The 23,614-nt window shown below is 44.3% G+C and overlaps 4 protein-coding genes across 4 annotated transcripts in view; all 4 read right to left on the reverse strand.

Annotated features, from left to right (window-relative positions):
* Positions 1 to 915, reverse strand: part of LOC308669866 (olfactory receptor 5V1-like) — a gene marked incomplete at both ends in the record, with an annotated part of 960 nt that extends 45 nt beyond the window's left edge. The window contains one exon of the mRNA XM_081330794.1: positions 1 to 915. This exon is cut by the window's left edge and continues 45 nt beyond it. Coding sequence (XP_081186920.1) covers positions 1 to 915 — 915 coding nt within the window.
* Positions 916 to 6,073: 5,158 nt separating this feature from the next.
* Positions 6,074 to 7,042, reverse strand: LOC308669865 (olfactory receptor 10A6-like; the record flags this gene model as incomplete). The annotated part of the gene is made up of 1 exon (XM_081330793.1): positions 6,074 to 7,042. One exon carries the CDS (start codon positions 7,040 to 7,042, stop codon positions 6,074 to 6,076), a length of 969 nt encoding a protein of 322 aa, XP_081186919.1.
* Positions 7,043 to 11,224: 4,182 nt separating this feature from the next.
* Positions 11,225 to 12,190, reverse strand: LOC308669870 (olfactory receptor 10A6-like; the record flags this gene model as incomplete). Its single annotated transcript, XM_081330798.1, has 1 exon — positions 11,225 to 12,190. Exon 1 carries the CDS (start codon positions 12,182 to 12,184, stop codon positions 11,225 to 11,227), a length of 960 nt encoding a protein of 319 aa, XP_081186924.1. The 5' UTR covers positions 12,185 to 12,190.
* An 8,067-nt stretch (positions 12,191 to 20,257) lies between these two features.
* The window catches only part of LOC308670409 (uncharacterized protein), a gene marked incomplete at both ends in the record, with an annotated part of 4,580 nt that continues 1,223 nt past the window's right edge, over positions 20,258 to 23,614 (reverse strand). Inside the window, one exon of the mRNA XM_081331911.1 lies at positions 20,258 to 21,211. Within this exon, the coding sequence (XP_081188037.1) occupies positions 20,258 to 21,211 (954 nt within the window). The remainder of the gene's footprint in view (positions 21,212 to 23,614) is intronic.

Here is a 23,614-nt window from a genome sequence, read left to right on the forward strand (position 1 = left end):
AAGTTTTTGTAGGGCCCTCTTGACCTCCTTGTTTCGGAGGCTGTAGATTAGGGGGTTCAGCATGGGGGTGATGATACAATACAGGGTGGAGACCAGGGTGTCCACCCCCAAGGAGTAGCCCTGACTCGGACGGTTGTAATTCAAGTTGGCCATGCCAAAGTAGACAATGACAGTAACCAAGTGGGCAGCACAAGTGGAGAAGGTCTTTCTCCTTCCAGTGTTAGAAGGGATCTTCAGAATTGTAGATAAGATGTAGACGTAGGAAATGACAACCAGGAGGAAAGGGATCAGACCCACAAAGATACTCGCTGTGTGAAGAGCCATCTCATTGACATACGTGTCGCTGCAAGCAATTTTCAAGAGTGGCGGGACATCGCAGAAGATGTGATGGACCTCATTGGCTCCACAGAAGACCAAACTGGTGGCCAGGGCAGTGTGAACAGCTGAGTCGAGAAGGCCCCAGACCCATGAAACCGTAGCCAGAGGGACTCTCACCTCCCTACTCATGAGTTGAGAATAGTGCAAAGGTTCACAGATGGCCGCATAGCGGTCATAGGCCATCACAGCCAGCATGGCGCACTCAGATCCAGCACATGTCATGAAGAAGAACATCTGGGCCATGCACTCATTGTAGGAAATGGTGGGTTGCTGGCGCAAGAGGTTCACCAGGATCTTTGGGATCGTGACCGAGGAGTAGCAGATGTCTAAGCTGGACAAATGGCTGAGGAAATAGTACATCGGGCTGTGGAGGCGCGAATCCAGCTGGATCAAGATGAGTATGACTGAGTTGGCCACCAAGGTGATGAGGTAAATGGTCAGGAAGAGCAGAAAGAAGAAAGGTTGTCCTCTGGGCACGCCAGAGAAACCCAGGAACAAGAATTCGGTCACCTGCAGGGTCTGATTGACACCTTCCATGACGTCCATCGATCTATAGAATTCCTGCATAGCTGCTGGTTTCAAACCACAACATGAAGAAGAAGCTTCAGAAGTAGGAGTGAACCACAGGACTTCCCCAAGGCCACCTGGAATAATTAAGCAATGTTTTGCATTAATATATAAAAAGTATCAGGTAGGAGAGATGTTCTGGGTTAATGGATTCAATTCAAGAGGGTTGTAATTAGAGACATGTCCCTCCAATCAGTGTTGATCATTAGATTAAGAGTTGGAACCCCAGATTATTCTTCTGACAGGACCTTTTCTCTTTTCTGGGGGGGGGCGGGGAAGGAAAGAACATGGGGAGAGAAAGCTTTGCTCCCCCAGGCATGACAAAAATAAAGTAAGCTTCTTCTCTCAAGCAACACACAATTTAGGTGTTTTCCTAACAAGGGCTGGTGTTGGGGTGCATCTGAAACAGTTCGTGGGCGCATTCATCTCCCCCCACACTCTCCCTCTTGCTGGATTTGAAGTCCCTTCACCCCTTTGTGTTCCTCACCTTGTCAGAGTCTCCAGGATGAAAGTGGCAGCTGTGGAATTCTTCTCTTTCTCCTTTTTCTGCTGCTTGCAAGATCCCCAGGTTGGCGCAGTGTTAAAAGACACTACTGCAGGCTGACTCTGCCCACTGCCAGGAGTTCAATCCGGAGGGGACTCCAGGTTGACTCAGCCTTCCATTCTTCCGAAGACGGTCAAAGGACCCTGAGTGTTGGTGGCAACAGGCTAATAACGCTTTGACATTGTAAACTCCCCAGAGAGTGCTGTAAAGACCTAAGGGGCGGGAGACAAATCTAAGTGGTGTTGCTATTGCTGAAGAAAGAGACAATAGTTTATGTCGCATCTAGCATGTCCCTGGAGATGGCTTGCGTCAGAGAGGAGAAAAACAAAGCATCTGCATGCGTCCCATTTGGGAGTTCCTTGATGGGAACTTTGGAACTTTTGAAGAAAGGCTGGGAGCCGGGAAGGTAGGCCGAGATCCACACGGAACAGAATAACGGAGTACGAAGGGACCTTGGAGGTCATCTAGTCCACCCCACTGCTCAGGCAGGAGACCCTATACCATGTCAGACAAATGGTTGTCCGATCTATTCTTGAAAGCCTCCAGTGTCGGAGCACCCACAGCTTCTGGAGGCAGGTTGTTCCACTGGTTGGTTAATTGTTCTCACTGTTAGGTAATTTCTCCTTAATTCCAGGTTGCTTCTCTCCTCGATTAGTTTCCATCCCTTTCTTCTCGTCCTGCCTTCGGGGGCTTTGGAGAATAGCTTGAAAGATTACATGGAGGCTTAGCAGCCAAGGCTTTTGTTCTCCATGGAGTGGGGGAGCTGTGCAGATGGGCATCTCTGCTCTGTTTTGTGGCGTGCTGGAACTTCTGCCATGTGGGGTCACGGCCGGAGAGTTCCTTGAGTCATCTCCATTCTGTGGTTTGTTTGTTTTTAACATTATAATGAGTTTTCAGGTTATTAAATTTCAATTCTTTGGCCAATTCTCATCTCTGACTGGTTAGAAGTGGTCCTTACCAGAATTTTACATTCTTGCTTGTAGAAACATTAATCCAACAATGGTTGGAAACTGGTCAAAGAGAGAAGCAACCTGGAATTAAGGAGAAACTTCCTGACAGTGAGGACAATCAACAGGGGAACAGACGTTGCCTCCAGAAGCTGTGGGTGCTTCATCACTGGAGGTTTTTAAGAAGAGACTGGACAGCCATTTGTCTGAGATGGCATAGGTTCTCCTGCTTGACCAGGGGGTTGGACCAAGGACCCTTCCAGCTCTATTCTACTCAAAATTGGTCCTTGTGAATGAAGACATTACTCAAAGAGGCCCTTTTCTCCTGCTCCCATCACCTTTGTGCTGGGAATTAATTAGCTATGGTTATCATTTGGCTGGGAAGGTGTAATGTCTCCTACCTTTAGCATGGGGTTGGGCTAGAAGACTTCTAAGGTCTAAGACAGATAGACAGACAGACAGACAGACAGATAGATAGACAGACAGACAGACAGACAGACAAATAGATAGGTAGATAGATAGGTGGAGAGAGAGAGAGAGAGAGAGAGAGAGAGAGGGAGAAACAGACAGACAGATAGACAGGCAGACAGACAGGCAGACAGACAGAGTCAGTAGATAGGTAGATAGATGATAGATAGATGGATAGATAGATAGATAGATAGATAGATAGATAGATAGACAGACAGACAGACAGACAGACAGACAGACAGACAGACAACAGGCAGACAGACAGAGTAGATAGGTAGATAGATGATAGATAGATAGATAGATAGATAGATAGATAGATAGATAGATAGATAGATAGATAGATAGATAGACGGACGGTCGGTCGGTAGGTAGATAGATAGATGATAGATAGATAGATAGATAGATAGATAGATAGATAGATAGACAGACAGACAGACAGACAGACAGAGTAGATAGGTAGATAGATGATAGATAGATAGATAGATAGATAGATAGATAGATAGATAGATAGATAGATAGATAGATAGATAGACAGACAGACGGTCGGTCGGTAGGTAGATAGATGATAGATAGATAGATAGACGGACGGACGGTAGTTTGGTAGGTAGGTAGATAGATAGATAGATGATAGATAGATAGATAGATAGATAGATAGATAGATAGATAGATAGATAGATAGATAGATAGATAGATAGTCAAAGTCAGTAGTTAGGTAGCTAGTTAGATGATAGATAGTTAGATAGATGATAGATGATAGATAGATAGATAGATAGATAGATAGATAGATAGATAGATAGATAGATAGACCAAAAGATACAGATAGATGAATAGATGGATAGATGAATAGATGGATGGTTGGATGGATGATAGATAGATCAGCTTTCCTTCCAGAGTTGTGAGTACTGAATCATTGGTGGTTTTCAAGAAAAGGTTGGACAACTATTTGTCCAGAATGTTATAGGGTCTCCTGCCTTGAGCAGGGGTTGGACTAGAAGACCCCTGAGATCCTTTTTAGCCCTATGATTCTATCTTCTACATAATCCAGATGTGCCCAGGGGTGAGGAATCACTTATTTGCCATTATGGAAATGTCAACAGTTACAAGCTCTTCTCTGCCCAATGGTGTTCAATACAATTACGTCCACTGCTGCCTATCCAGGATGGGTGACTGTGTGGTCAGGGTTAGTGCAAATCACGTTGAAGGAATGTCTGGATGACAATTTGAGGGAGAGATTTGGGGCTCAAATAAACACTGCAGTACAAAGAATTTCAAAGATTTTATTTTATTTAGATAAGCATTTTGTAGAGGAGAAATAATGGGCCAACACAAACGGCTAACTTATCACCAAAGTTTTGTCAAGGGGAATGTAAAATAAAATCCAGAGAAGAACTGGTGGTAGAGGAATATAGTTGTCAGTGTTTTTTTTTATTTAGAGTTATTAGAAAGGTTTCAACTAGACAAAATAATCCACAGGTTTGACTAAGTTTGAAACAGAATTGTGTACCAATGATGAAAGCGTAATTGATAAAATGTCTAAACCTTTTCATTTGAAATTTGAAACAGAAGAACAAGTGAAAACAATGGTTAGTTGTAAGATACGGATGAAACAGTGCGAAAATAGCTGAATGGAAGGATTGAAATTTATGCTATGTTATAAACTTTAAAATGATTTTTTTTAATATGATGTCCCGTTGGCTGGAGGCGGTTCGGGTCTGGATGGGGAGGAACAGACTTCAGCTCAACCCTGACAAGACCGAGTGGCTGTACATTCCGTCATCCCGGGACATTCAAAATGTTCCATCTCTTTCTATGGGGGGTGAGTCCTTACCCCCCGTGGATAGGGCTCGCAACTTGGGAGTCCTCCTAGATTCACGGCTTACCTTAGAAGATCATATAGTAGCCGTGACTAGGGGGGCTTTCGCTCAGGTTCGCCTGGTGCGCCATTTGCGGCCCTATCTGGACCGGGATGCCCTGTGTACGGTCACTCATGCGCTCGTGACCTCTCGCCTGGACTACTGCAATGCTCTTTACATGGAACTTCCCTTGAAGACCGCTCGGAGGCTCCAACTGGTACAGAATGCGGCCGCGAGAGTTGTCTTGGGAGTTTCCCGATACTCCCATGTTACACCTTTGCTCCGCGAGCTGCATTGGTTACCAGTTGTCTTCCGGGTGAGGTTCAAGGTCTTGGTGATGGTTTTTAAGTCCTTACATGGCATGGGTCCGGAATACCTCGGGGACCACCTGCTGCCGGCGTCGACTCCCCTCCGCCCTGTGCGTTCCCACAGAGAGGGCCTCCTCAGGGTGCCTCCGGTCAGGGAATGTCGACTGGTGGCCCCCAGGGGGAGGGCCTTCTCTGTGGGCACCCCGGCTTTGTGGAATCAACTACCGGTTGAGCTCCGGATGGCACCGGATCTTCGCTCCTTCCAGCGCGGGTTAAAGACCCATCTATTCGAACAAGCTGGCCTGGCCTGATGGGGGAATTTTAGGGTTTTTTTAATGTTTTTTATACCTTGATTGTTTTAATTCGGGCAATAATTTAATCCTTTTTTAACTTTTGTATTTTCTATTTATATGCCCTGTTCACCGCCCTGAGTCCTTCGGGAGAAGGGCGGTATAAAAATTTAATAAACTTAACTTAACTTAACTTAATAAAATGATGTTGGTGATATATCAGCGTAGGAATTCAGAGGATTTTAAAGATTAATATTAATATACAATTGAGCCCAAATGTCATGGTTCTCACAAATACAATACTTCAAAGAACTTCAAGGCATTGTTCACCTTAAAGAATCTTTTCATATAATTGCATCGCTTCGGCCCGTACATATTGGAAGCCAAAATCTGAATTCTCCTCCCCTGAACACATCATCATAAATCACATTCTCCAATTAGTTTAAAATGCTAACATCGGATATTCTTGCCTGACACCAGAGGTCTGATGGACAAACAGTTGGGGAAAAATTACAGAAATTGTTTTTTGTTCGTGATAACTGCAGTGAGATTATTGTATGCACAAAGATTGGAAAGATTTGTTGACTGAGAACAATTAACCAGTGGAACGCCATAGAATCTCCCGATCTTCTTTCCCCTGTATATTTCCCCTTCAACTGTTACTACTTTACAGACAAGGATAAACAGAGAGGGTTAGGAAGAAAATCTAGTTTTTCCTTCATTGCTTTCCAGGCGATGCATCTTCCTTCTCCTGAATGCTCAGAAGCTTTTGTAGGGCCCTCTTGACCTCCTTGTTTCGGAGGCTGTAGATTAGGGGGTTCAGCATGGGGGTGATGATACAATACAGGGTGGAGACCAGGGTGTCCACCCCCAAGGAGTAGCCCTGACTCGGACGGTTGTAATTCAAGTTGGCCATGCCAAAGTAGACAATGACTGTAACCAAGTAGGCAGCACAAGTGGAGAAGGTCTTTCTCCTTCCAGTGTTAGAAGGGATCTTCAGAATTGTAGATAAGATGTAGACGTAGGAAATGACAACCAGGAGGAAAGGGATCAGACCCACAAAGATACTCGCTGTGTGAAGAGCCATCTCATTGACATACGTATCGCTGCAAGCAATTTTCAAGAGTGGCGGGACATCGCAGAAGATGTGATGGACCTCGTTGGCTCCACAGAAGAGCAAACTGGTGGCCAGGGCAGTGTGAACAGCTGAGTTGAGAAGGCCCCAGACCCATGAAACCGTAGCCAGTGGGACTCTCACCTCCCTACTCATGAGTTGAGAATAGTGCAAAGGTTCACAGATGGCCGCATAGCGGTCATAGGCCATCACAGCCAGCATGGCGCACTCAGATCCAGCACATGTCATGAAGAAGAACATCTGGGCCATGCACTCATTGTAGGAAATGGTGGGTTGCTGGCGCAAGAGGTTCACCAGGATCTTTGGGATCGTGACCGAGGAGTAGCAGATGTCTAAGCTGGACAAATGGCTGAGGAAATAGTACATCGGGCTGTGGAGGCGCAAATCCAGCTGGATCAAGATGAGTATGACTGAGTTGGCCACCAAGGTGATGAGGTAGATGGTCAGGAAGAGCAGAAAGAAGAAAGGTTGTCCTCTGGGCACGCCAGAGAAACCCAGGAACAAGAATTCGGTCACCTGCAGGGTCTGATTGACACCTTCCATGACGTCCATCGATCTATAGAATTCCTGCATAGCTGCTGGTTTCAAACCACAACATGAAGAAGAAGCTTCAGAAGTAGGAGTGAACCACAGGACTTCCCCAAGGCCACCTGGAATAATTAAGCAATGTTTTGCATGAATATAAAAAAAGTATCAGGTAGGAGAGATGTTCTGGGTTAATGGATTCAATTCAAGAGGGTTGTAATTAGAGACATGTCCCTCCAATCAGTGTTGATCATTAGATTAAGAGTTGGAACCCCAGATTATTCTTCTGACAGGACCTTTTCTCTTTTCTGGGTGGGGCGGGGAAGGAAAGAACATGGGGAGAGAAAGCTTTGCTCCCCCAGGCATGACAAAAATAAAGTAAGCTTCTTCTCTCAAGCAACACACAATTTAGGCGCCTTCCTAACAAGGGCTGGTGTTGGGGTGCACCTGAAATGGTTTGTGGGCGCATTCATCTCCCCCCACACTCTCCCTCTTGCTGGATTTGAAGTCCCTTCACCCCTTTGTGTTCCTCACCTTGTCAGAGTCTCCAGGATGAAAGTGGCAGCTGTGGAATTCTTCTCTTTCTCCTTTTTCTGCTGCTTGCAAGATCCCCAGGTTGGCGCAGTGTTAAAAGACACTACTGCAGGCTGACTCTGCCCACTGCCAGGAGTTCAATCCGGAGGGGACTCCAGGTTGACTCAGCCTTCCATTCTTCTGAAGACGGTCAAAGGACCCTGAGTGTTGGTGGCAACAGGCTAATAACGCTTCGACATTGTAAACTCCCCAGAGAGTGCTGTAAAGACCTAAGGGGCGGGAGACAAATCTAAGTGGTGTTGCTATTGCTGAAGAAAAAGACAATAGTTTATGTCGCATCTAGCATGTCCCTGGAGATGGCTTGCGTCAGAGAGGAGAAAAACAAAGTGTCTGCATGCATCCCATCTGGGAGTTTCTTGATGGAAACTTTGGAACTTTTGAAGAAAGGCTGGGAGCCGGGAAGGTAGGCCGAGATCCACACGGAACAGAATAACGGAGTAGGAAGGGACCTTGGAGGTCATCTAGTCCACCCCACTGCTCAGGCAGGAGACCCAATACCATGTCAGACAAATGGTTGTCCGATCTATTATTGAAAGCCTCCAGTGTCGGAGCACCCACAGCTTCTGGAGGCAGGTTGTTCCACTGGTTGGTTAATTGTTCTCACTGTTAGGTAATTTCTCCTTAATTCCAGGTTGCTTCTATCCTCGATTAGTTTCCATCCCTTTCTTCTCGTCCTGCCTTCGGGGGCTTTGGAGAATAGCTTGAAAGATTACATGGAGGCTTAGCAGCCAAGGCTTTTGTTCTCCATGGAGCGGGGGAGCTGTGCAGATGGGCATCTCTGCTCTGTTTTGTGGCGTGCTGGAACTTCTGCCATGTGGGGTCACGGCCAGAGAGCTCCTTGAGTCATCTCCATTCTGTGGTTTGTTTGTTTAACATTATAATGAGTTTTCAGGTTATTAAATTTCAATTCTTTGGCCAATTCTCATCTCTGACTGGTTAGAAGTGGTCCTTACCAGAATTTTACATTCTTGCTTGTAAAAACATTAATCCAACAATGGTTGGAAACTGGTCAAAGAGAGAAGCAACCTGGAATTAAGGAGAAACTTCCTGACAGTGAGGACAATCAACAGGGGAACAGACGTTGCCTCCAGAAGCTGTGGGTGCTTCATCACTGGAGGTTTTTAAGAAGAGACTGGACAGCCATTTGTCTGAGATGGCATAGGTTCTCCTGCTTGACCAGGGGGTTGGACCAAGGACCCTTCCAGCTCTATTCTACTCAAAATTGTTCCTTGTGAATGAAGACATTACTCAAAGAGGCCCTTTTCTCCTGCTCCCATCACCTTTGTGCTGGGAATTAATTAGCTATGGTTATCATTTGGCTGGGAAGGTGTAATGTCTCCTGCCTTTAGCATGGGGTTGGACTAGAAGACCTCTAAGGTCCCTTCCAACCCTATGATTATATAAATACATTAGAAAGTTGGTATATAGTTATAGATATGTAGATAGATGAGACAGACAGACAGATAGACAGACAGATAGATAGACAGACAGACAACAGACAGACAGACAGAGTCAATGGATAGATAGATAGATAGATAGATAGATAGATAGATAGATAGATAGATAGATAGATAGATAGATAGATAGATAGATGATAGATAGATGATAGGTAGATAGAGATAGATAGATAGATAGATAGATAGATAGATAGATAGATAGATAGATAGATAGATAGATAGGTAGGTAGGTAGGTAGGTAGGTAGGTAGGTAGGTAGGTAGATAGATAGATAGATAGATAGATAGATAGATAGATAGATAGATAGATAGATAGATAGATAGATAGATAGATAGATAGATAGATAGATAGGCAGGCAGGCAGGCAGGCAGACAGACAGACAGACAGACAGACAGAGTCAGTAGATAGGTAGATAGATGATAGATAGATAAATGATAGAGAGAGAGAGAGAGAGAGAGAGAGAGAGAGAGAGAGAGAGAGAGACGGATGGTCAGTAGGTAGGTAGGTAGATAGATAGATAGATAGATAGATAGATAGATAGATAGATAGATAGATAGATAGATAGATAGATAGACAGACAGACAGACAGACAGACAGATGGACAGATAGACAGACAGACAGACAGACAACAGGCAGAAAGACAGAGTAGATAGGTAGATAGATGATAGATAGATGATAGATAGATAGATAGATGAGAGATAGATAGATAGATAGATAGATAGATAGATAGATAGATAGATAGATAGATAGGTAGACCAAGAGATACAGATAGATGAATAGATGGATAGATGAATAGATGGATGGTTGGATGGATGATAGATAGATCAGCTTTCCTTCCAGAGTTGTGAGTCCTGAATCATTGGTTGTTTTCAAGAAAAGGTTGGACAACTATTTGTCCAGAATGTTATAGGGTCTCCTGCCTTGAGTAGGGGTTGGACTAGAAGACCCCTGAGATCCTTTTTAGCCCTATGATTCTATCTTCTACATAATCCAGATGTGCCCATTACATCACTTATTTGGAATCACTTATTTGCCATTATGGAAACGTCAACAGTTACAAGCTCTTCTCTGCCCAATGGTGTTCAATACAATTACGTCCACTGCTGCCTATCCAGGATGGGTGACTGTGTGGTCAGGGTTAGTGCAAATCACATTGAAGGAATGTCTGGATGACAATTTGAGGGAGAGATTTTGGGCTCAAATAAACACTGCAGTATAAAGAATTTCAAAGATTTTATTTTATTTAGATAAGCATTTTGTAGAGGAGAAATAATGGGCCAACACAAATAGCTAACTTATCACCAAAGTTTTGTCAAGGGGAATGTAAAATAAAATCCAGAGAAGAACTGGTGGTAGAGGAATATAGTTGTCAGTGTTTTTTTAATTTAAAGTTATTAGAAAGATTTCAACTAGACAAAATAATCCACAGGTTTGACTAAGTTTGAAACAGAATTGTGTACCAATGATGAAAGTGTAATTGATAAAATGTCTAAACCTTTTCATTTGAAATTTGAAACAGAAGAACAAGTGCAAACAATGGTTAGTTGTAAGATACGGATGAAACAGTGCGAAAATAGCTGAATGGAAGGATTGAAATTTATGCTACAGTATGTTATAAACTTTAAAATGATTTTTTTAACAAAATGATGTTGGTGATATACCAGCGTAGGAATTCAGAGGATTTTAAAGATTAATATTAACATACAATTAAGCCCAAATGTCATGGTTCTCACAAATACAATACTTCAAAGAACTTCAAGGCATTGTTCACCTTAAAGAATCTTTTCATATAATTGCATCGCTTCGGCCCGTACATATTGGAAGCCAAAATCTGAATTCTCCTCCCCTGAACACATCATCATAAATCACATTCTCCAATTAGTTTAAAATGCTAACATCGGATATTCTTGCCTGACACCAGAGGTCTGATGGACAAACAACTGGGAAAAAATTACAGAAATTGTTTTTTGTTCGTGATAACTGCAGTGAGATTATTGTATGCACAAAAATTGGAAAGATTTGTTGACTGAGAACAATTAACCAGTGGAACGCCATAGAATCTCCCAATCTTCTTTCCCCTGTATATTTCCCCTTCAACTGTTACTACTTTACAGACAAGGATAAACAGAGAGGGTTAGGAAGAAACTCTAGTTTTTCCTTCATTGCTTTCCAGGCGATGCATCTTCCTTCTCCTGAATGCTCAGAAGTTTTTGTAGGGCCCTCTTGACCTCCTTGTTTCGGAGGCTGTAGATTAGGGGGTTCAGCATGGGGGTGACGATACAATACAGGGTGGAGACCAGGGTGTCCACCCCCAAGGAGTAGCCCTCACTCGGACGGTTGTAATTCAAGTTGGCCATGCCAAAGTAGACAATGACTGTAACCAAGTGGGCAGCACAAGTGGAGAAGGTCTTTCTCCTTCCAGTGTTAGAAGGGATCTTCAGAATTGTAGATAAGATGTAGACGTAGGAAATGACAACCAGGAGGAAAGGGATCAGACCCACAAAGACACTCGCTGTGTGAAGAGCCATCTCATTGACATACGTGTCGCTGCAAGCAATTTTCAAGAGTGGCGGGACATCGCAGAAGATGTGATGGACCTCGTTGGCTCCACAGAAGAGCAAACTGGTGGCCAGGGCAGTGTGAACGGCTGAGTCGAGGAGGCCCCAGACCCATGAAACCGTAGCCAGCGGGACTCTCACCTCCCTACTCATGAGTTGAGAATAGTGCAAAGGTTCACAGATGGCCGCATAGCGGTCATAGGCCATCACAGCCAGCATGGCGCACTCAGATCCAGCACATGTCATGAGGAAGAACATCTGGGCCATGCACTCATTGTAGGAAATGGTGGGTTGCTGGCGCAAGAGGTTCACCAGGATCTTTGGGATCGTGACCGAGGAGTAGCAGATGTCTAAGCTGGACAAATGGCTGAGGAAATAGTACATCGGGCTGTGGAGGCGTGAATCCAGCTGAATCAAGATGAGCATGACTGAGTTGGCCACCAAGGTGATGAGGTAGATGGTCAGGAAGAGCAGAAAGAAGAAAGGTTGTCCTCTGGGCACGCCAGAGAAACCCAGGAACAAGAATTCGGTCACCTGCAGGGTCTGATTGCCCCCTTCCATGAGGTCCATCAAACTGTGGAGGACAAGGTTGGAGTTCAGCAGAATTCAGAAGTAGCCACTGATTTCAAACCACAGCATGAATACGAAGCTTCAGAAGCATTAGTGAGCCACCAATCATTCCCCAAGTGGAATATTTTAACAATGCTTTGCATGAATAAAATTATCGTCAGGTAGGAGAGACGTTTCTGGAGATGCTTATGGGCTCCTTTCAGTGAGGTGGAAAGTTTGTTACAGCTGTGTTCCTCCAATTAACTCTCCCCAAAAGCCACTTGGCATGCATGCTATGAATGACCTGGTGTTTCCCCATTGTGCAAAGATGCAGAATGAGGATTGTTGGACACAGCTGGAAATGAACAGCAGGATTCCTTCCATGGGCTGCGTTCATCTAAGACCCTTCCCCTGTTTTGGGGAGTTTACCCAAAGAGTTCATCCCCCAAATGAAAACTAAACAGAGGGGGCTGGCATAAGGAAGTAAGCCACACAGAATTTACTAGGAGTGATACTAATGAAGAAGTCTTAACAGATAGAGCAGATTATTGGGAGAGGAACTCTGATTGCGGTGCACATATTCCTGCAGCCCCAAGAAGAGATTTGTGCTCCCAGCATTTGAGAGGGTTTCAACAGGTCAGAAATTATAACCTTTTCATGGTGTGAAGCTACAAGCCACCTCCGATCACTCACAAGTCTTTGCTTGTACAGCACGATTTTTTTAAGGCAGGTTACCAGCTTCTTCCCATTTTTGGGTGCGTGCAGTCCCTGAAATCACAACCTCACCAATGGCCTATCCAGCAGCAAAAGGTCCCAAAGCCACGATGGAAACTAGCCCATCATTGCATACATCCACTCGGACTGCTAGGAAGCCAGAAGAGGGGAAGGATTTTCTCCGGGGTCACCCATCCAACATGACTGGGATGGAATTAGAGGTGGAATAAGACCATTTCAAGGAGGAGAAATGTCGGAGGAGAAGTGTCGATCAGAAGGAGATTTCTGCTGCAAAACCAACAGTGCCTAAAGCTTGTCCCGTTCACTCTAATCCTCATTTTCAGAGTGTAATTTTGCATCTGGGAGAGATCAGAAGACGTTCTTTCTTTGCTTAATTAATAAACTACTTTCCCCCTTCTGATCCTCACACCGTCTCTTTGTGGTTTTTTTGTACAAATTTTATTGATTTTCTAATATTACATTCACATACTTGAAAAGCAACGTGGTGGCTGAGTAGTAGTCATTCAATTGCATACAGATGTCATTGGTACAGATTTCAGATTGCAACCACAAACATTCCTCCCTTTTTCCCTTCATATATACTGTCTATTTGTAAATTAAAAGACAAGTTTTCCCTTCTCAATCACGCAGAAAATAACTTTCTTACATATATCCATAGTTTTTAGTTTACACATATTCTAGTTGTTTTAACGTACAATCTTTTAGGCAATCAACGACCTAATCGATTTTTCAGTTTTAATTTCCACTAACATTTAGATTTAAGGTTTGATATTTATCATTCCCAAGATTTTTCATACACTCCCAATTCATCTATCACCATTCCTCACAAAATCTAACATTCAAAATACACATCCCGTCTACTTAACTTCTCACCCTCTATATGTTGACAAATTAAGGATACAATACGATATCCTTCCTTTTTGCTAGTTTTCAGTTTTTTTTATTTTTTTTATGGAGTCATCAAAATTTCTTTTTATTTCAGTATTTAATGCTTCCTCTCTCTTCCTCTTTGTGTCTGCTATCTCTTGCTTAAACTAGTAATTTTCATTTTTAACGTTCCGTAAAGACCTATTTATTACTTTCAACCACAGGTTTTTAGCTTATCCACATTATTCACCCTTGCATCACACACCGTCTCTTTGACTCTCCTCTCTCCAGATCCAGACATCTTCAGAGATTCTCGATCATCCCAAAGGTGCTTTTCAAAAGGCACGTGGACGTTCTAAGTTTTTTTCCCCCCCTTGAAAACGTTTTGCTTCTCATCCAAGAAGCTTCTTCGGTTCTGAAGAAGGCTGAGGAACTGAAGAAGGTTCTTGGATGAGAAATATTTTCAAAGAAAAAAGAAAAACCTCAAGAAACTCCAGTTGTCTTTTGGGGACATCCTGATCCAGATGTCCATCAGCTCATCCTCTGGACTCTCTCCTGCCCTCCTCCCCTCCCGGGCTCGCCTACTGCACCCCCAAGATAAAAGCCTTTCCCAATTTCTCCTCAACGTGTGCAGCTTATTCCACGAACAATTCTCTTTTTGAGGGCAGCGGAAGAGAAAGCTTTGCCCCATCAGGCATGAAAAAGGGCCAAGCTTCTTCTCACTAGCAACGTGCAATTTACGCATCGTCCAGATGACGGCTGGAGCTGAGGTGCATCTCAAAGGGTTAGTCCATGCATTCATCTCCCTCTCCCCCCCATACCTTTTCTCCAGGTTGATCTGAGATTTCTTTGCTCCTTGTCTTCCTTGCCTGGTGAGAAGCTCCTGGCTGAAATTGGTAAATGCGAGCTCCTTCCTTTTTCCTCCCTCTTGCAAACTCCACAGTAGACTTTACTACCTTGAGGAGGATCTCGGCTTCTTGCTCTCAGCCTCCTTTAGACATTGGATGACCCGTCTCTGCCCTACGCTCATCCTGTGCCACACACGGAGCCAAATGCTTGCAAGAAAAGAGAGGCAACATTTTTATGGCAGCTAACACGTCCCTGGAGATGACGTTCATCAGAAAGCGGAAGAACAAAGTATCTAACATACTTCTCACTTGGGAGAAGCTGGCTTTAAACTTTGGGATAAAAGGCAAAGGCTGTGAACGAGAGGTCAGGAACGTGGAAATGCGTCCAGTGGGGTTCAACTATTTATTTGCTCAATTCATGTGCTGCCCACCTCCCTGATAAGGGGACTCTTCTAAACTCTAAAAAGACAAATATAAAAAATTGAAAGCTTCATATAAATCTAGAACCAAGGAGAGGGACGGCATGGGAATGAGATCTTCATCATACCTCATCAACCACCTCCAGTGGTGAGTGCCCCACCTTTGGGCCTCAAGCCAATCAGCAAAACCAGGTTTTGACATCCTTCCGGAGGACCAAAAGGGTGGGGGAAGTACTCATCTCCGGTGGCAGAACGCTCCACAAGGTAGAGGCATCAGCAGCTCTTCTCCTTCACTCCTCTAGCCAGAATTTTTTTCATGTGTGCCTTCAGCCAAAAGTCTGGAGCAGGGATGATGTAGACAGAGCCTGAGGGAAGGGTCAAATGCATCACCAGTTTTGGAAAGACCTAAGCCCAGTCCTCTGTGAATTCCATTGACTCTTATCTGCTGCCAATTCTCCTTGACCGTTAGTAGATCAGATTCTTGTGTACAAAGGTGAAGGTTTTCTTATGTCCGGTTGTGTCCGACTCTAGGGATCCGTGCTCACTGCGTTGTCAGAAGACATTTTTGTGGTCTTGTGGCCAACATGCCTATAAGCAAAAGGCAGATGGAATGCTGTTACCTTCACACCAAAGTGGTACCTATTTATCTACTTGCATTTGCATGCTTTCAAACTGCTAGGTGGGCAGGAGCTGAGACAAGGATACCATTTCTTAGGCATTGTTGTTGTTGTTAGCTGCGAAGTCGTGTCCGACCCATCGCGACCCTATGGACAACATTCCTCCAGGCCTTCCTGTCCTCTACCATCTTCTGGAGTCCATTTAAGCTCACGCCTACTGCTTCAGTGACTCCATCCAGCCACCTCATTCTCTGTCGTCCCCTTCTTCTATTGCCCTCGATCTTTCCCAGCATTAGGCTCTTCTCCAGTGAGTCCTTCCTTCTCATTAGGTGGCCAAAGTATTTGAGTTTTAGCTTCAGGATCTGGCCTTCTAAAGAGCAGTCAGGATTGATCTCCTCTAGGACTGACCGGTTTGATCGCCTTGCAGTCCAAGGAACTCGCAGGAGTCTTCTCCAGCACCATAGTTCAAAGGCCTCAATTCTTAGGCGCTCAGCCTTTCTTATGGTCCAACTTTCACTGCCATACATTGCAACTGGGAAGACCATAGCCTTGACTATACGCACTTTTGTTGACAGGGTGATGTCTCTGCTTTTTAGTGTGCTGTCTAGATTTGCCATGGCTTTCCTCCCCAGGAGCAAGCGTCTTTTAATTTCTTGGCTACAGTCCCCATCTGCAGTGATCTTGGAGCCCAGGAAAATAAAATCTGTCACTACCTCCATTTCTTCCCCATCTATTTGCCAGGAATTGAGAGGGCCAGATGCCATGATCTTGGTTTTCTTAATGTTAAGTTTCAACCCAAGTTTTGCACTCTCCTTCTTCACCCGCAACAAGAGGCTCTTTAGTTCTTCTTCACTTTCTGCCATTAGAGTGGTATCATCTGCGTATCTTAGGTTGTTGATATTTCTTCCGGCAATCTTAATTCCAACTTTTGATTCATCTAGCCCTGCCTTTCTCATGATGTGCTCTGCATATAAGTTATATAGGCAGGGCGACAGTATACAGCCTTGCCGGACTCCTTTCCCAATTTTGAACCAATCAGCGGTTCCATGTCCAGTTCTCACTGTTGCTTCTTGACCCGCAGATGGTTTGGTACTCCCATCTCTTTAAGAACTTGCCACAGTTTGTTATGATCCACACAGTCAAAGGCTTTAGCATAGTCAATGAAGCAGAAGTAGATGTTTTTCTGGAACTCCCTAGCTTTCTCCATGATCCAGCGTATGTTGGCAATTTGATCTCTAGTTCCTCTGCCTCTTCGAAATCCTGCCTGTACTTTTGGTAGTTCTCGATCCACATACTGCTGAAGTCTAGCTTGTAGGATTTTAAGCATGACTTTACTAGCATGAGAAATGAGTGCAATGGTGCGATAGTTTGAACATTCTTTGGCACTGCCTTTCTTTGGAATTGGAATGTAAACTGATCTTTTCCAATCCTGTGGCCACTGTTGAGTTTTCCAAATTTGCTGGCAAATTGAGTGTAGCACTTTTACTGCACTCTCTTTTAAGATTTTGAATAGCTCAGCTGGAATACTGTCACCTCCACTAGCTTTGTTGTTGCTCAGCTTTTCTAAGGCCCACTTCACTTCACATTCTAGGATGTCTGGCTCGAGGTCAGTGACCACCTCATTGTGATTATCAGGGACATTAAGCTCATTCTTGTATAGTTCTTCTGTGTAATTTTGCCACCTCTTCTTAATCTCTTCTGCCTCTGTTAGGTCCCTGCCATTTTGGTCCTTTATCATGCCCATTTTTGCATTAAACGTTCCCTTCATCTCTCCAATTTTCTTGAAAAGATCTCTGGTCCTCCCTATTCTATTGTTTTCTTCTATTTCTTTGCACTGTTCATTTAAGAAGGCATTCTTATCTCTTCTAGCTATTCTCTGGAATTCTGCATTCAATTGGGCATATCTATGTTTTTCTCCCTTGCCTTTCGCTTCCCTCCTTTCCTTAGCTATTTGCAAAGCTTCCTCAGACAGCCATTTTGCTTTCTTGCATTTCTTTTTCTTTGGGATGGTTTTGGTTGCTACCTGTTGTACAATGTCGCGAACCTCTGTCCATAGTTCTTCAGGCACTCTGTCTATCAGATCTAATTCCTTAAATCTATTTGTCACCTCTACTGTATATCCAACAGGGATATGATTTAATTCATACCTGAGTGGTCTAGTGCTTTTCCCTACTTTCTTCAGTTTAAGCTTAAACTTTGCAAGGAGAAGCTCATGGTCTGAGCCACAGTCAGCTCCTGGTCTTGTTTTTACTGACTGTATAGAGGTTCTCCATCTTTGGTTGCAGAGCATATAGTCAATCTGATTTCTGTGTTGACCGTCTGGTGATGTCCATGTGTAGAGCCGTCTCTTGGGTTAGGCATAGGTAGCATGAAATAAACTTGTAGTACTTTTAAACTCTATTCCAGCTGCTTGTTTCTTGCTCCTGACAGGTGGAAGTATGGCGATTGTCATCTGAAAGTTTCTTATGGACACTACTACACAGGTTGCCTGATGTGAGCTCCTGTTCCTTAAACTGACTAAGTTTCCTGATGCCATTTCTGGATTAGAAGTGGAATACCCCAGATTTATGGCCTTAGAGCACGTCCATCTGTCCTCTCTCTGGGGTCAGGTGTGACTCAGGACTTCATGGCTATCATGACAACCATTGGCCTATCCTAGGTCATCCTAGGTCTTGACATGGGATGGTGGTCACGTACTTGATTTGGCTTTCCTGTCAGAGCAGTGGTGTAATGGCACGTGTGAATGACCTTGGGGAAGGAAGGAGGGGAAGAGATGCCATCTAGAAACCATCAGAGAAGAGAGGCAGGAGACGCCTCTCTTGCTTAACAGTCAGAGGAAGAAACTTAGGAAAGATCTCCGCTAATGGATCAGATGGTTAAAAATGGTGATGGGAAGTTTGTGTGTTGAGACTTTCAAGATTCTGTTAATGTCGCCTTGTAATAAATTCACTCATCTTGTTGCGTCTCCTGTCTGGTTTACCTGGAAGGGCAATGTGATCTGCAACTGGGAGAACTTTGAGTTCTGTCATGGTCAGATCACATTCTGATTACCACAAGGTTCACCAGTGCTATTGTCCATCACAGGGAGATGGGATCTATTAGATTGGCCTCACCTTAGGGAGACAGGATCTATTAGATTGGCCTCACCTCAGGGAGACGGGATCTATTAGATTGGCCTCACCTCAGGGAGACGGGATCTATTAGATTGGCCTCACTGATGGACCCGGATAGGTGTGGGAGGGAACTGAAGACCATTCCTAGTGGTCTGCTCTACCCTCCATGTGAGGTCTTGGTTATTGGTTGGAACAAGAGGGCCACTGGGGCACTGGATCGGGGTGCTCCTATGTGACCTTTCTTGTCTTGTGGATCCCATCAATACCCATGGTTTACAGAAGAGTTGAGGAGGATGAAATGAAAAAAGAGACGCTTGGAGCATCACTGGGGCTTTATCAGGAACAAACCCAACCAAACATGGGCTAGAGCTGTTATTAAGATCTACTACATGGCGGTCAGGATGACGAAGTGACAATATTTCTCCAACCTCTTAGTTATATTTATTTGCGGTCACAGACCAAAGTACAAGTGCAACACAAGAAAAACATGGGGAAAGTAAAATCATAGACAATTGGACACCAGAAGCCTTGGTTGAAGGGAATTGCAATGATTTCTCCAACCTCATTGTAGGAACCCCATGGACCTGTTACAGGTGACCTTGTGTTTGGTTGGGCTCATCCCTTGCTCCAAGCTAAAGCCAAGATCATTGTTTTCTTGCAGAACTTCAGAATAGAAGATTAGCACTACTGGATTAGTCCAGGATCTGGCTTAGATCAGTATTTCAGAGGGGATAACCAACTACTTCTGAGATGCTCCCAATATGATATGGAAATGGATACAAGAGAATATTTGTAGGTTGAACTGTGAGGTCCTTGGTGCTCTCTGAGCATGGTGGTTTTCTTGGAGATGAATCATTACCAAACTTGGTAAAATCATCAGTGTTAGAAGGGAGGGGAATTTGCTTCTAGCATTCCCGACTAGCACTGATGATGTTCCCTAGTTGGGTCACAAAACATCTTCAAGAAAATAACCAAGCTCAGAGGGCACCAAGGACCCCACAGTCCTCCTCCTCCTCCTCCTCCTCCTCCTCCTCCTCTTCCTCTTCCTCATCCTCCTAGTACTAATGATATACCCTAGTTAGGTAAAAAACATCTGCAAGAAAACAATCTCAGAAAGCACCAATGACCCCAGACATTTGGAAATTCCCCCATCCTTCACCATTGTCCTTTTACATCTGGATTTGGAGACAAAGAGGAATAAAACCTAACAGTTTGGGAATATTTTTATTTATGTTTACTTTATTAATCCAATTTATACAGTCTCTCATCTGTCACTTAGCAACAAAAAATTGGGGCTCAATTGTCGTAAGCCGAGGACTTCCTGTACTCACGATCTTACAACCATCTCCATATCTTTTCTCTTCCTGAGAGTGGTTTCGCAAGCGCCCTAAGATAGTCTACTGCAGTTCACATGCACGGCTATCATTTTTCTTGGGGAGCAGAAACACATGAAATTCAACAACACACACACGGCCCCAAATGAAGGCTAGGCCATCTTCTGGCAGACAAGAATCTTCTTCATGGCTGCCTTCACCTCCTTGTTGCGCAGGCTGTAGATCAAAGGGTTCAGCAGGGGGTTGATGATGCAAAACATGGTGGAGATCAAGGTGTCCACCTCTAGAGAGTAGCCAGCACTGGGCTGGTTGTAGTTGACAAAAGCATTTCCAAGGCAGACAATTACGACAGCAAGGTGTGATGCACAGGTGGAGAAGGCTTTGCGCCTGCCTGTGTTTGAATGAATCTGCAAAATGGAGACCAAAATGTAGAAATAGGAGAGGATGATGAAGAGAACAGGGACAAGGCCCACAAAGATGCTGGTGACGTGATTGGTCAATTCGTTGACCCAGGAATCACTGCAGGTAATTTTTAGGAATGGGGGGACATCACAAAAAATGTGAGGAAGATTGTTGTTTCCACAAAAGTCCAACCTGGAGGCCAGGGCAACGTGGATGGCCGAATCCAGGAAGCCCCAGAGCCAAATGGCCACAGACAGCTGGATGCACAACGTTCCCCTCATCAGGTGGGCATAGTGCAAAGGTTGGCAGATGGCAGCATAGCGGTCATAGGCCATGATGGCCAGCAATGCCGGCTCACATCCCGCAAAGCCAATCAGGAAGAAGGTTTGTGCCAGGCACTGGTTGTAAGAAATGGTGTATTCCTGCCGTAAGAGGTTCACCAAGATCTTTGGTACCACCACAGAAGAAAGGCAAACATCCAAGCAGGAGAGCTGGCTGAGGAAGAAGTACATGGGGATGTGAAGATGGGAATCCAGGACAACCAGGGTTATGATCATGAGATTGCCCAACAGAGTGACCAGATAGGCAGCCAGGAACACCAAGAAAAAGTGGACGTGGTGCCTCTGGAATATGGAGAATGCCAGGAAGATAAATTCTGTCTCCTGTGTTTGGTTGTGGGAATCCATCAGGAAGAAAATGGACAGCTGGGAAGAGAGAAATGGGCATGTGGAGAAATTAGAATTAAGTATAGGGTGAGATGAGTTAGATTGTTGAGCTGGGGGAGCAGAATGCATTTCTCCTCCTGCATTATTGGGCTTTGACCTGCTGAGAAGCTCTGAGAACATCCTTCCAAGCTCTGCACCAGAACCACAGTCCCTAAAGAGGACAACTGACCTATCATGGGAAGATGGTCTGTGGAGGAAGGAGCAGTTCTTCCCTCCTGCCTTCTCCAAACCTTGTGTCCTAAAGGTGACATTGTCACATTTCAAGCTGGACCAAAACATTTTTATTTTAGTCATTCAGGAAGTCACAAGCCTACAAACAGACAGGATCATGGGACATCTTAATTTTCAAGATGTGGGCCCTACTCCTTTCCCTGGCAACTGATCCTTTGCCAAAGAGCACCCACAATTCATGGAGAAGACTGTGAAGCAGATCCACATTCAGGATGCGTGTATCTAGTTTTGGTTGCTGCAATAAAAAAAAGATTTCGAGACTCTAGAAAGAGTTCAAAGAAGCAACAAGGATGATTAGAGGACTGGAGGCTAAAATGAATGAAGAATGATTGCTGGAATTGGGCATGTCTAGTTTAATGAAGGGTCGCGGTGGCTCAGTGGGTTAGGATGCTGAGCTTGTCGATCTGAAGATCGGACGTTTGGCGGGTCGAATCCTGAGTGCCGCATAACAGAGTGAACACCTGTTACTCGTCCCAGCTTCTGCTAACCTAGCAGTTCGAAAGCATGTAAAAATGCAAGTAAAAAGATAGGGACCACTACGGTGGGAAGGTAACAGTGTTCCGTGCGCCTTTGGTGTCTAGTCATGCTGGCCACATGACCACGGAGACGTCCTCGGACAAGCGCTGGCTCTTCGGCTTTGAAACGGAGATGAGCACCGGCCCCTAGAGTTGGAAACGACTAGCACGCATGTGCAGGGGAACCTTTACCTTTACCTTAGTTTAATGAAGAGAAGGATGGAGGTGGTGGTGGTGGTGGGGTGACATGATAGCTATCTTCCAAAATCTCAGGGGCTGCCCCAAAGAAGAGGGAGTCAAGCTATTCTCCAAAGTGCCTCAAGGCAAGACAAGAAGCAACGGATGGAGACTAACCAAGGAGAGAAGCAACCTGGAACTAAGGAGAATTTTTTTGACAGTGAGAACAATTAATCAGTGGAACTGCTTGCCTCCATTGTGGGTTGTAGGTGCTCCATCACTGGAGACTTTTAAGAAGAGACTGGATAGCCATTTGTCCAGAATCATATAGGATCTCCTGCTTGGTTACTTGGAGCTAACACAATCCTGGGTTACATAAACAGAGGCATAGAATCAAGATAACATGAAGTATTAGTACCACTTTATAAGGCCCTAGTGAGGCCACACTTGGAATGCTGCAGCCAATTTTGATCATCATATCACAAAAAAGATGTTGAGAGTTTGGAAAAAGTTCAGAGAAGAGCAACTAAGATGATCCAAGGCCTGGAGACTAAAACATACGAAGAACAGCTGCAGCACTTGAGTTTGGCTAGTCTAAAGAAAAGAAGAAACGGGGGAGACACAATAGATTTATTGTGGTATCTGAGGGGCTGCCACAAAGAAGAAGGGGGGGGGGGTCAGCTTGTTCACCAAATCACCAGAGGGAAGGGCTAGAAACAATGGTTGGAAACTGATCAAAGAGAGAAACAACCTGGAATTGAGGAGAAACCTCCTGACAGTGAGGACAATCAACCAGTGGAACAGCTTGCCACCAGAAATCGTGGGTGCTCCATTACTGGAAATTTTTAAGAAGATACTGGACATTCACCTGTCTTTGACATTATAGGTTCTCCTGCTTCATCAGGGGGCTGGACTAGAAGACCTCCAAGGTCCCTTCTATTCTATTCTATTCTATTCTATTCTATTCTATTCTATTCTATTCTATTCTATTCTATTCTATTCTATTCTATTCTATTCTATTCTATTCTATTCTATTCTATTCTATTCTATTCTATTCTATTCTATTCTCTCACTATTTATATCTATTGTATTCTAAGCATTTATACTACTTTGATGCTAGAAAGTGCTTGGAAAGCAATTATTTTTGCATTTTCTCTCTCTTTTATTACAAGCCTGCATACTTTAAACACTAGACATTTCTTCAGCACCTGCAGTGTTAGGTAAACAGAGTAGGAGACCACATCTGGATGGGTTTGGGATATATTTGAACCCTAATGTCAAGACAATGAAAGTTGCAATAGCAATATGAATAAGATTTTGGCATGTTTAACCCAAAGAGGAGAAGGCTAAGCAGAAACACATTAGCAGTCTTCCTGTTCGTGAAGGACTGCCACAGGACAAGAAGCGATGGATGGAAACTAAGGAAGGAGAGATTCAGCCTAGAGCTAAAGGGAAATTT

The sequence above is a fragment of the Vipera berus genome (genome assembly GCF_964194415.1).
Source record: "Vipera berus genome assembly, chromosome: 6".
In the NCBI taxonomy this organism is placed as follows: Eukaryota; Metazoa; Chordata; class Lepidosauria; order Squamata; family Viperidae; genus Vipera; species Vipera berus.